This window comes from Herpailurus yagouaroundi, unplaced genomic scaffold (assembly GCF_014898765.1).
Source record: "Herpailurus yagouaroundi ecotype Mexico unplaced genomic scaffold, PumYag 77, whole genome shotgun sequence".
Taxonomy (NCBI): domain Eukaryota; kingdom Metazoa; phylum Chordata; class Mammalia; order Carnivora; family Felidae; genus Herpailurus; species Herpailurus yagouaroundi.
In genome coordinates, this window is record NW_024412388.1 from 59,730,107 (window position 1) to 59,742,655 (window position 12,549).

General features: G+C 35.6%; 1 protein-coding gene across 3 annotated transcripts in view; it reads right to left on the bottom strand.

The window, feature by feature from the left end:
• The window catches only part of NEGR1 (neuronal growth regulator 1), an 865,642-nt gene that overhangs the window by 157,292 nt on the left and 695,801 nt on the right, over positions 1-12,549 (bottom strand). The window contains exon 7 of one of the 3 annotated variants that reach the window (XM_040470640.1): positions 4,399-4,514. The exons of the other annotated variants lie outside the window; for them this stretch is intronic. Within the exon in view, the coding sequence (XP_040326574.1) occupies positions 4,414-4,514 (101 nt within the window). The 3' untranslated portion in view covers positions 4,399-4,413. Of the gene's footprint in view, positions 1-4,398; positions 4,515-12,549 lie in introns of those variants that run through there. 3 annotated transcript variants of the gene reach the window in all.

Genomic DNA, 12,549 nt, shown 5'->3' on the forward strand with positions numbered 1-12,549 from the left:
ATGTCATAAGAATTATTTGTTATTGTTCTCCCTTCTAAGAATAAGCATATTTCTTTGAATGTTGGTGATTTCAATAATGCATACTCTATTTTAGTCACAGGGGCTTGATAATCTCTTACCTTAAGTTATTTTTTGTATGCACTCTAATTCTACATTAAAGGATATGCATATGTTCTATGCACACATGGAGCCTTATGTGGTGAAGATAATTAATTTTCACTGAATTCAAAATACACAAATTGTTTTCATTATCTCTGGTTCAGTGTAATCTTGATAATTTTCATGTCCGTACTCATTTGGGGTATTTTAGCATCTTTGCAAGAACAACTATTTGTCCATTATATAATACAAAATTCTTCTGACACTAAACCTGCAAATGATTTTCAAGGAAGAAAAAACAATAGAATTCAAGAAGCTAATGTGTGTTGCCTGCATTTGCCACTTTCAGGGTCATGAATTCAGTTTAGTGGTAGCTGGACTACAGAGATGGGAAGGAATACACTTTTTCTAAAGGAGGACCTCTTGCACCCTACAATCAAAATTGATGGAGAGTTCAGTAACTTATATCTTCCTACACGAAAAGAGTCAATTGCTTCTGTCTCCAATTAAAGCACTAAAGAACTAGCTATAACTTCAAAAGCATCAACTTCAACATGAAACAAGATGGTCAGGGAAAGTTTGTGAGCTTCAAGGCACAGGCAGTTGTAAGAGGGTTGCCTTTCCAACCAAGCCCACCATTTTTGATCTCCTTAATGTAGCTGCTGTTTGAGAGAGAACAATGATGATAGTAACACTTTTTCTACCAAAAATATTTTCCTAAGGTTGCTAACAAATCAAATCAATAAGACTGGAAGCCTAGTAAGTTTTTGAGCAAATAAGTTTGTCAAAGTAAACCACAAACCTGGTCTACTATAGTAGTTAACTCTTTTTTTTTTTTTTTTTAATTTTTTTTTCAATGTTTATTTATTTTTGGGACAGAGAGAGACAGAGCATGAACGGGGGAGGGGCAGAGAGAGAGGGAGACACAGAATCGGAAACAGGCTCCAGGCTCTGAGCCATCAGCCCAGAGCCCGACGCGGGGCTCGAACTCACGGACCGAGAGATCGTGACCTGGCTGAAGTCGGACGCTTAACCGACTGCGCCACCCAGGCGCCCCCGTAGTTAACTCTTAAAGAGAGTTCTGTGTCCTCAGTCTGCATCAGTACAAAGTGGGCCACACAGGCTGTTCAGGCCCCAATGCTTTCTTCAGATAAGAGTCATGGAGCTGAATATCCAAGAGATTCCAAGAGGAAAAAGACAAGTACCACTGAGGAGAATGGACTTGGGAGTTCTTTCCAGATCATAGAATGAGTAGCTGTCCAGTGATCCACCTAAGGAACATTAATACTGGCAGCAAAGGGAAACTTGGTTCTTCAAACTGGTGGGAGCTGATCCTTTCTGTGGATATGTGGCTGCTGTGGGTTTCCCTTTTCCCCGTTTTTATAATGCGAATGCTATTACAGTGTTTTGGTTTGTATTCTACCATAGTATATCAGGCTTATATGTGGTAAAAGACATTTGTTTGAATCCCAAGTTTAGTTGACCACGATGTGTCAAATTCAGGCTGACAGAGAAGAGTGTGCAACACCCAGAGATCCTGTCTCAGATACAGCATCTGATAGCACATGATGATCTACTTTTGAAAGGAATGGTTATGTTGTATATATAGGAAGAAGGGCATGCTTGGATATATGAGTCACAGACAGATTGTAGTAAAGATTACTTACTAGTCATCTGTCAATATCCATCATATCCGTTTCTTATAATAAAAAGATACATTTTGGGCAGAGAATTCAGCTGTCACTAATAAATAGTATTTTGCTAAGTGAAGTAAACCAGGAAGAAAGAAAAAAAATGGCATGATCTCACTTATATGTGGAATTTAGAAAAGTCAAATACATACAAGCAAGAGTAGAACAATGGTCATCAGGGGCAGGGAGGTGAGGGAACCAGGGAAGAGATGTTGATCAAAGGATATAAAGTTACAATTATATAAGATTAATGTCTAGAGATCTAAAGTATAGCATAATGACTGTACTTAATAATAATGTGTTAAATACAGGAAATTTGGTATGATACTAGAGAGCAGATATCAGTTATCTATCATCACATATATAAAAAGTGGTAATTATATGGTAATTGCCTTGACTGTAATAATCATTTCACTATATATATGTGTGTATATATAAATATATAAATATATATATAAATATATAAATATATATACAGTGATATATACATACACATATCATATGTTGTACACCATAAATATGTACAATTTTTAATTTAAAAACAATAAAAACACTGCTTTACAAAAAAGTGTTTGTAGTGTGTACAGATTTGGGGAAGTATTTGTAAAAGAAAAGTGTGAGATCTCTTTCCCTCTATTCTTCTTCCCATAGCCTGAAGTACCAATATTATGGTTTGAACTGGATGGGATACTTGGGACCATAAAGTAACTTGGGAATGGATGGGACAAAGTGCACCAAAATCATGCAAGGAGGCTATGTCCTTAATATTATTATGCCATTTTAGCCCTGGACTATCTATTGCAGACTTGCATGTGAGAGCGAAGTAAGTTTATTTTGCGTTTTGTCACTTGCAACTGTTCCTAATCTTAACTAACACAGATGCTTTAGAATTTACCTAGAAAGTAATTCACAGATCTTAAAATTTGTGTCGATTCCTTACAAGTCTCACAGGATTTTAATATTAATGAATAAGAATTGATAAATTATTTTTGGAGGGGCACCTGAGTGGCTCAGTCAGTTAAGCCTGCGACTTCGGTTTGGGCCATGATCTCATGGCTCATGAGTCTGAGCCCCTTGTTGGGCTCTGTGGTGAGAGCTTGGAGGCTGAAGCCTGCTTAATATTCTGTGTCCCCCCCTCTCTCTCTGTGCCCCTCCCCCACCAGTGCTCTCTGTCTGTCTGTCTCTCACTTTCTATAAAATCAATAACCTTTAAAAAAATTAAAAATAAATAAATAATTTTTGGAATACTGACCTTCCAGGGGAAGATCTCCCAGCAATTTGGTTTGATAGAATTTTAATGGGAAAGTAGAATATAGATAAAATAATTCACTTTTGGGTCTAAACATTTGTTTTAGATATTTTTTCAAAGGTTATATTAAATAACAAATGTTAGAATGTTATGGTTTTACAAGAGTACCTATGAAGAAGCCTACAACCTGGCAGCGGCTACTAACACACTATCAACAACGTTGAGGGAACAACCAAAAGCTCCTATGAAGTGACAAATATAAACAAGTACTTAACCAACTATGCATCTGATGGTCTTTTAGAAGGGATAGGTTATAAACCATACACATTATGATGGTCATGAAGAAATGAAATCAGTATTAGGTGATTTTTAATTCAGCCTTACACACACACACACACACACACACACACACACACACTCATGCATAGTTAAAAGAATCATTTCCAATCACTATAATAGATTTCAAATTTTTTCTGTTTTCTATGTATGTGGTAATCGTCACCATTTCCAGTCTGAAATTGTCCTCCATGCAAACTTGTCACTTTGCCGCACTTTCCTCTTTAAACAGTGACAATAACAACAGCAACAAAACATAGCATTTTTCAAAGCTGTTAAAAGTTAGGCCTATCTCCCACTGAATTCCACTATTGTAAATCACAAAGGATAATAATGTTGTCTTTGTATTTGAAGATAATGATTCTGAATCACCATCAGCAGAATACTTGCTTGGAGTAATTTTTTTCCAGTACCTTGATACTCACTTTTTCTGAACTCCCGAAGCCATAATTATCTTATCTAGATACAGCACTGCATTACATTTTGCCTCGCCTCATTCTCTAATCAAGCCTAGATACTAAGTCTGATCTCATACCAGCCACACTGAACAGAGGTTGCTCAGAGGTTGTTTTCTCCTCATACTTCTCTTTCTTCACAACCTTCACCCTCCAGCCATTAGCAGAGTGTGGTATACAGAGGCATTTATATTGACTTTCTGGTTAATAGTGGGGCTGGATTTGTGCTCAACCACCTCAGCTCCTTTCATAACCAACTGAAAGATGGGACTGTAGACATAGGTTATTAAAAACTAAAGCAAAACAAACCAAAACACATAGAAAAACAAAGGCAAATTCTCCTAGAGAGCTCAACTTACCTTCCTTGGTCTGGGACTGGAGAAGGTATTATGCTGGATATTTCATTGCATACAAAATAGACAGTAACTAAATTGGCAAAATGATCTCTATGGGTTATTTTCCAGGACATGGAAATAATTTTTAATGTTTAGCTATCAACTGTTATCGTGACATTACTAATCAGGTGTTTTTTAAATCAGGAGACAATGTGTTATAAATCTATATAAGAAAGTCCTCTATGGGTTCATTCAGGGGCAAGAGTATTTAACTTTATTACAGTAGTCAGAGATGAAAGATTTTGCTCCAATGTATCTTTGGAGAGCTTCTTGCAACATCCAGTATAATCTGAAGGAAAAAGAGATTACACAAAACAATTATAGTATTTATTGGTGAATAGACTAACAGTGTCCTAGCTGTTAGGGAAGACAACATTAGAAAAAGGTTAAACATCTCACTAAATAGTTCCGTACTAGTTATTTTACTATTTGATCAGCAAAAAAGATCAAGAGAGTGAAGTAACTGCTCTTCCTTTACATGAACGTTGGCCCATGTATATATGATTTTCTAGAAATATATGAGGAAGTGATAATTATATATGTCTGGGAACTGCCAAAAGTGGCAGAGAAATTAATGCTCAGACCCAAAGTAGTCTATGTTAGTAACTGGGGTTGTTTCACGTGAACGATGAGACTTCTTAAGAACTAAAGTACCACAATATTTTGGTGAAAAACTAGTGTAAAGCAGGAATGAGGCATAGCGATAGAGCCAATTTTAAGAGGGAAATGTTTTGTGTTGCAGAAAATGTAAACAAGAAATGCTACCTGTATTTGTGGGCACTTGGGTATGAATGAGCTTATTAGCACAGAGACAGGAAAAAAGTCTCACTTGTGTCAGGGGTCATTATATGGATTTGGAGATACTGTATCAAATCATTCCTACTTCACAGTAAAGTTTAGGAAATTATAGATATAATGAGGGGGATTGGAGTTATGTAAGAGGGAAAGGAAAGACAACTAATGGATGAATCCCTACCATGTACCAAGTGCATATCTTATTTAATATGTAAGATCCTTCCACTTCCATGTGAGCAAAGTAAAATTAACTCCATTTCACATGAGTAAATTGAAGATAAGAGAGTTTATGCAATTTGCCTAGAATCTTGCAGCATATATACTGGGAAGCCAAGTTCTCCTTTATATTCACTCAGGTAAATAGAGGCATGGTGAAACTGGCTCGTATCAGGTCATGAGAGCCAATTGTTAAACCTGAAGGAATGTTGTTAGCAGTCTGCCAAGCATTGCCTTTGTTAAAATTAAGTTACATAAGCTTACCATTATATATATTAAAAACAAACGGCATTACTTCTCAAAACTCATCTTACAAAATTATTTTACTAAATTTCTAGTATTATCTATGATCTTCAGGTTTTTTATATTATAATTGCACCGTGGAAATATTATATTATGGTGTGATACTGTATATCCTCTCCCGACTCTGCATTCAGTAACATCATTTGATAGCTTGAAATCTGCATAACGGGGATATTTACACAATGGAAATTGGCAAATCCTCTAAATTAGGGGTTGAGCTTTTGTTACTGTTTTTGACTGTCTACACTTAAGAAAACGATGGCAAACATGTTAATGGGAATTAAACTTAAAGTATATTGTATGTATCCATCACTCTGTAATGAGCACAAAAACTTGAGAGAATTTTCTTTCAGGATCTAAAACTGTTACCTGTTTCAGCAAAGCGGTTACTTTCATCTTATTCATTATCACAAATAAAAATAGCAACACATATTCATGTTAGAATAATATCCATAGTTGGGTACAACTCCATTTGTCAAATCATGATTGAATTGCAAGCATAGTTGGCTATGCATACATGATTTTGGCAAACTTTAATGAAATAATTCTTTGAGAGGGAATTGGCTGTATGGAGTTTACAATAAAGTGTATTGTACATTTTATTATTTACAAGTATACAAATTTTGTGATACACGTTCTTTGTTTCAGTTACATTTCTACCAATGTACCACTGAATATATAATAGTGAAGCCATAAAATTTTTGTTAAGTGAGACTGAATAGAAATATGGGAAGTTTTTGCAAGGTGTAAGATTCATTCTATGTTGTAGTTATAAACATGTAAAATAAATACATAAAGATATGAAGGCTTATGTGAAAATAAAAGGAGTTTTGTGAGGAGGATAGATGATGTACAATTAATTCACAGCACAAAGGGGTAAATATGAAAAATAAAAATGCATAACAAAAGCCTGCTATGCCCTAGAAGAGTAGTTTTAATATTCTTTTGCGCCAATATTATAAAATATTTTGAAAAGGAAGGGTGGGAGGTGTTGTCACAGAACATAATTCTACAGACCCCCTGTAGAAGGTTCTTTTGTTTACATCACAGTAAAACATAATTTTTTTTAACTTCCACATCTAAAACTCTGCCATACATGTCTCCGACCTTTCCCTTTAATAGTAGAATATTATGCTGCCTGATTTTTCATCACTAATTATCATTTTCTCTAAGTTTTAGTACACATATGTTAAGATTTGAACTCATCTTTCGAGTCAGAAGCGATTCTTTGAGAGAAGAAGCACTTTTCTCAAATCAAAACAAAGGTAAAAACCAAACAAACAAAACATGCTTTGGGCAGCCAATTCTGCGACTATTTTTAAAAAGTAAGCCTGCTTTTTCCCAGGAATCTATGAGAAAATCTTCTTGCAAATTTCAGGCACAACCAGGTTGCTTCCCAAATTGGCCATTTGCACTCCAGGGCTAGAGATGAAAGTGCCCAGAATTGCTGAGTAATTCAATTGCGGCCAGAATCGATGCAAGCACAGACGCCACTCTGGTCAAAGGTTGGCCCTTAGGCTGCAACTTAAGTGAATTTTGGGTAAGCCAAGTTTGATTACATTTTCGGTGATGAAGCTTTCAAAAGCAATGCTGAGCTGCCTATTCTGAGGCTGTCTGGTTCTATCCCGAATCTATACTCCTGGTTAGAGAAGCATCTATGTATCTGTTTTGGTTATGATTAAGTCCTGCTGGAGTTGAGGAAAAATGAGAGAAAGAAAAAAATTAAAAAAAAAAAAGAGGGCGTGATCCAGAAAACATGTGAATCTATCACTAATACTATGTGAGCAATAATGTATTTTATCTTTTAAAAAGCGTAGTAACAAGAATAAGAGGGAGAAAGAATCAGGGAACATGCTAACAAAGAAAAAAAGTAACAGACAGAAGTTTATTATGATGGTGATGTGTGGCAGTCTAAGAATATTTTGGCATGTGAGACCTATTCTTTCAGGTGATGCTGGCAGGAGGGATGTTGAGGAAATACAGGTGGTTCTGAAGTATGAAGCAAAATGGGTGTAGGAAAGGATGTCAAATATGGACTCCAACAGCCACATGCTAGCTTGAGAGAAATAAACACTTTCAATTTATCTTTTTTCCAGCAGTCAAGACTGCAGAGCCATTGTGCATCCATAGCTTATGCAAGTCTCCCTAAAATGTGTTTGCTTAGTTAAATCGTTTGATTATAGATATTACATGCAAGTAAGCACATTATTATAACATAAACTATAGTGCTCCCAAGAAATTATAATTTTTTGGAGAAAATATGAATTTTCCTACAGGTATGGCCACTAATTTTTGAAACATGGACTAGAAGCCTGCCAGTTTTAGAAAAATATGTTGCTAAATATTGTCTTATGAAGTGTTTTACAAAACTTGCAATTCCTTCTAGGTGGACTGAGAATGACTCTAACGGTTCTTTGACAAGAATTATGATCTGCCTCACTAATTAGGCTGCTTCACATATGCACTAATTGGATTGATTTAAAAAATCAAAGAAAGGAAACTGAAGAGCATGCAACTATCTAATAACACATTTTAGAGCTGGGTTACTCAAGTTCTTTCTTTGCTTCAAAATAGTTGAAAGAGAAAGCTTGTTAAAAAAAAAGAGAGATAAAATCGGAAAGATCCAACTTACTAAAAATTTCTGGCCATGCCATAGGTGAAATAACATTTCCATGAAATCACGTCTTCTTAATTTATTCATATCTTACTTAAGTACATACTGAGCAGGTATCTAATATGTGTCTCTGGAGAGAAATCTCAATTAAATTATATTTATAAGTAAAGAAATCCATTCTATACTGAATAGATGCATTCAATGAGGACATACCATTTCTACTCTCTTCCCCAGCAGTTTTATGGCTACCAGAACAGAATTTACAGTGCTTTAGAGAAAGTTGGCCCATTAAAATATCATTGCTTTCACAATTAATTCTTCCTCTTTTTTCTTTTATTTGGAATATCAAAACAGAAAAAAACCCTATTTCATTCTACTTTTTCTTTTGGTGATGTGCTCTATTAACTATGCCTCACATTGCCTGAGGAGAAATGGGAATTTTAATAATAATGGCACTCAGCACTTCATAATAATCATTTTCTTCACTTATATCTCTGAATCTTATATGGGAGACCACACTTGAATTTTTCAGAAAAAGAAATTACAGCACCAAAGTGGAGGTGGGACAGAAGCTCAGACTGCTAGCTTATCATGTGCTCCAACTATTAGATCATGCTTCGAATCCAGGCACAGCTACAGGGAAAATAATGCATGCTGGGTAAATATGCTCTCAGGGACTTAATGAGAAATCATGGGAGCAGAAATCTCTCACAGGGTTTCCAACATGCTTTGTCAGGGAAAAGACTAGCAAAGGCACTCCTGAAGGTTGAGACTGGGAATACCTTTTTGTCAAGCTGGAAATGTTGGCACGTTTTCATTTTTACAAAATCTTAATAGCCACAACTCCCATATACACGAGGTCACATTTTGGCCTAATTTGTTATAAGGGTTAGAGCTTTGTGAAATAGCAAGCAAGAAGATCTATTCTAGTGCCTTTTCATAGGTTATTGGCCAACAGAATTGAAACTGTGAACATAAAGGAAATTTCCCTGGAGAGTAAAATTCTTTGTAGAGATGACAAAATGATTAGGCCAGCAGTGCTATTGAGCTAAACTTTATGGAAACTCACCACAGAGCAAAATACATTAAAATACATTTTTTTCTGTCAATAAAAAATAATTTTGAGTTCAATGACAAAAATGTACAGAAGGGAAAAATATTGGCAGCCTTTCTACTTTGTTAAGGAGTAAGTGTAACTGTTTTTAATAACAATCAATACATAAAACTGCTTCTTTTAAACATATATAGATTTTTTTAGAATCTTAAAGCATTATAGGAGAAAGAGAACTTGGGTAGTTATTTTATTCTCTGCATTTTATAGATGAGGAAACTGAGGCCAGTGAGTTAAGTGCTTTACCTAAGGACTTCTCTAAGTAAAGGCAAGAACCTACATTCCCCAACTCTCAAGCTAGGACCCGTAATAAAATTTTATGGTTAATTTTTAAACTCCTTTTGATTTTTCAATATCTTTTTGGTATCTAATTCCCACAAACCTGCTACATTTCAAGGCTGATGAATGACAACAGCAACTACCAAAGCTCCATCCTCCCTTTGGCGTTTACTGACCCTGTATCAGCTATAGGGATGTATATGTAGCTTTAGTAGCTTGAAGATACAGCTGTCAAATTGCCTCTTAACCAGAGAGAAACACATCAGTAGAGTAATTAATCCTGTACAACCCTTTCTATCAACCTGACCACTTTTTTTTCAATCATTACAAGTGAATGCTCATGTGCACGGCTGATTTAATTAATAATTCTAATAAAAAAGACAGTATCATAACGATAGACATAAGTACATGAATAAATGGATTAAAGAACCAGTGCTGTTCTTAAATAGCCAGTGAGATAAAGTTGCTCAGTTATTGAGGTTACAGAGGCTGAGCTTCCAGCAGCTACCCTTCAAAGTTTGGATCATCCGTACCAGAGAGTAGAGACATTTAATCAGGCCCTACATTAGTTATTTTACATATCCTGTATCATTTGATCTTTGCAACAACCCTGTAAAAATAACCTATTTTCTCCATTTTATAGGTGAGATGATTGAAGCGTTAAGATTGGGACTAAGAGAACTGTCCAGCATCCTGAATGGGGGACTAGGGTTTCAAATCAGACTTATTTGATTCCCAAGCTTTTGGTGGTTGGTCTTGTCATGAAAAAAGCACTGGAACACGAGTAGGACAAACTAAGCAAGCTCCAGCTTTAGATCTGCTATGACAATATATAACACTGAGTTCCCTCACCGATAAAGGGAAAGAACTGGTCTAGAATGAAAGTTTTCAAACCTAATTTTGTGGAACTCTACAGCTTTTTGACAGGCCTCAGGGTCACTGTGTGGTGTGATATGGAGGAAAAAGATAGGATTTTCCAGGTTTACCTTCAAACCAACCACATGAACTCCAATTTAACTTTGTTATATATTAAGGGCTTGCATCAGGTTTTCCCTGGGGAAGGAAAGGAATCCACAGCTTTAAGAACTTAAAAAAAAAAAACCCAACTAGGTAATATCTGAGACTACTCTAGCTCTAAGGTTCTGTCATTTGACATGGCTAACCAAAGCTCTGTTAGCATTTGTATTTGGCTCTTACATGAAATCAGTGGTGATTTCATGAACTGAAGCACCCGTTGGAGCGATTTGGTGAACTGTTCCTACAGTTATTCTCACTACTTCAACCTGTAGGTGTCATCTCTCGTGCATGGCACTGAGTGGCTATTTTGTGTTTAGCTTCTTGAGAATACACAAAGCTTCTAGGTATAAGGTCAGGGAGGAAGAAACCTTCTTGCTTCACTCATGCTGCATTTCACCAAATTTGTATATAGCCATTATTTGTATGATGATTATGTCTCTATGTGCATATTTCAGTTTATCAGAGTGCCATTCAATAGGTCGATATAACTATATCAAAAATCTTCCTACAACTGCAAACCTAATTTTTGTAAAATACTTATTACTAGAACATCCAGGAAAGGCTTTCCATTAACATCTTAAAGCTGTGAGGATAAAGCAAGTTGGCTCACATAGCACACTGTCTTCAATAATCACCAAGTCTAAATTTATTACTGCCTCTTTCAACCAAAATGAAATCCCTATCTCTTTTAAGCTCCAGGAGGGGAGATCAATTTCAATCTAAAATATGAATCATTCAAATTTGTGGTATCACCTTTCACGTGGAATCAAGGTTCATTATAATACGCGAAAGTAACAGAGAGCCCATACAGTTGCTTACTGGCATGTGGGGACATTTGAAGCAAGCAGAGAGCTGAAATATTACTTGTAAGGGCACAGCTGGCTTCACATTCAACAAATCAGTCAAAAAAATAACGTTTGCCTGCCTCAGTCAGATCTAAACAAGGGAAAACTGTTATGCCAGCTACATTCTTTCTTTCCCCAGTAGCCTCTTCCATTTTCCTTTTGGATACCAGCTAGTGCCCCCCCCCCCTTTTTTTTTTAAATCCCTAAGAGAAGGTGTCTATCAAATTAAATAGGCTGGGAAGAAATATTCTGTAAACATGAAAGGAGATATTCCAGAAAGTTAAATAGCAATGATTGTATAAAACATTTGAAATTAGAACTTCATTATTGTCTCCACAGGGTTGCTAAGGCAGGGAAAAGAGAAAGTTTTGGTGATTCCTTTGAATATTTTATGTGTAATATTTCTGAGGCAAATGCTTTGTTATTTGAATAAATGCACGTACGCACGTGCGTGCACGTGTGCACACACACACACATGCACACACACAAGAAAAGAAGACCTTATAGCATCATTAGGACCTATATTCTGGCAATAGATTTGACAACCCACTTTTGAACATGAACAAAGAGTTTTGAACATGAACAAAGAGTTTGGCACCCACACACTATAGCAATATGATTGTTATCTATTTGGGTCTGCAATCTAAGACTCTGTTAATATTGAAGCTTGAATTGTCCCAAATATTTTCATATATTAAGTCTCAGGAGAAGGTTGTATCGAATTAAAGTTATGTGAATTTTAAGCACTTTGTTTATGTGGCTAAGATTTTTTCCCTTCTTAACTGATTTCTTTCCTTATTTGCCTTTAGATTATGATTCTTTGTGTCCTATAATGAATATCTGTTTTTTTAACAAAGCGTATACAACATATTTTACTTATAGAAATGACTTTTATTGGTTACTAAATTACTAATCAAATAAGGGTGTAAATTTGATGAACTGAACCCATAGATGGCAGGATGGGACCATTCAGTTCATATTCTTTAAGGGGAAGACATAAAGAAATCAGCTCCTGTTCAGGAAACAAAAAACAACAACTGAAAAATAGTATAAAAATCTCAAATAATTCTGAATCTCTCATTTTTTACTTAATAAGGAATTTTGCTATGAATAGTTGGCATGCTGTCATCCATTATTAATTTTG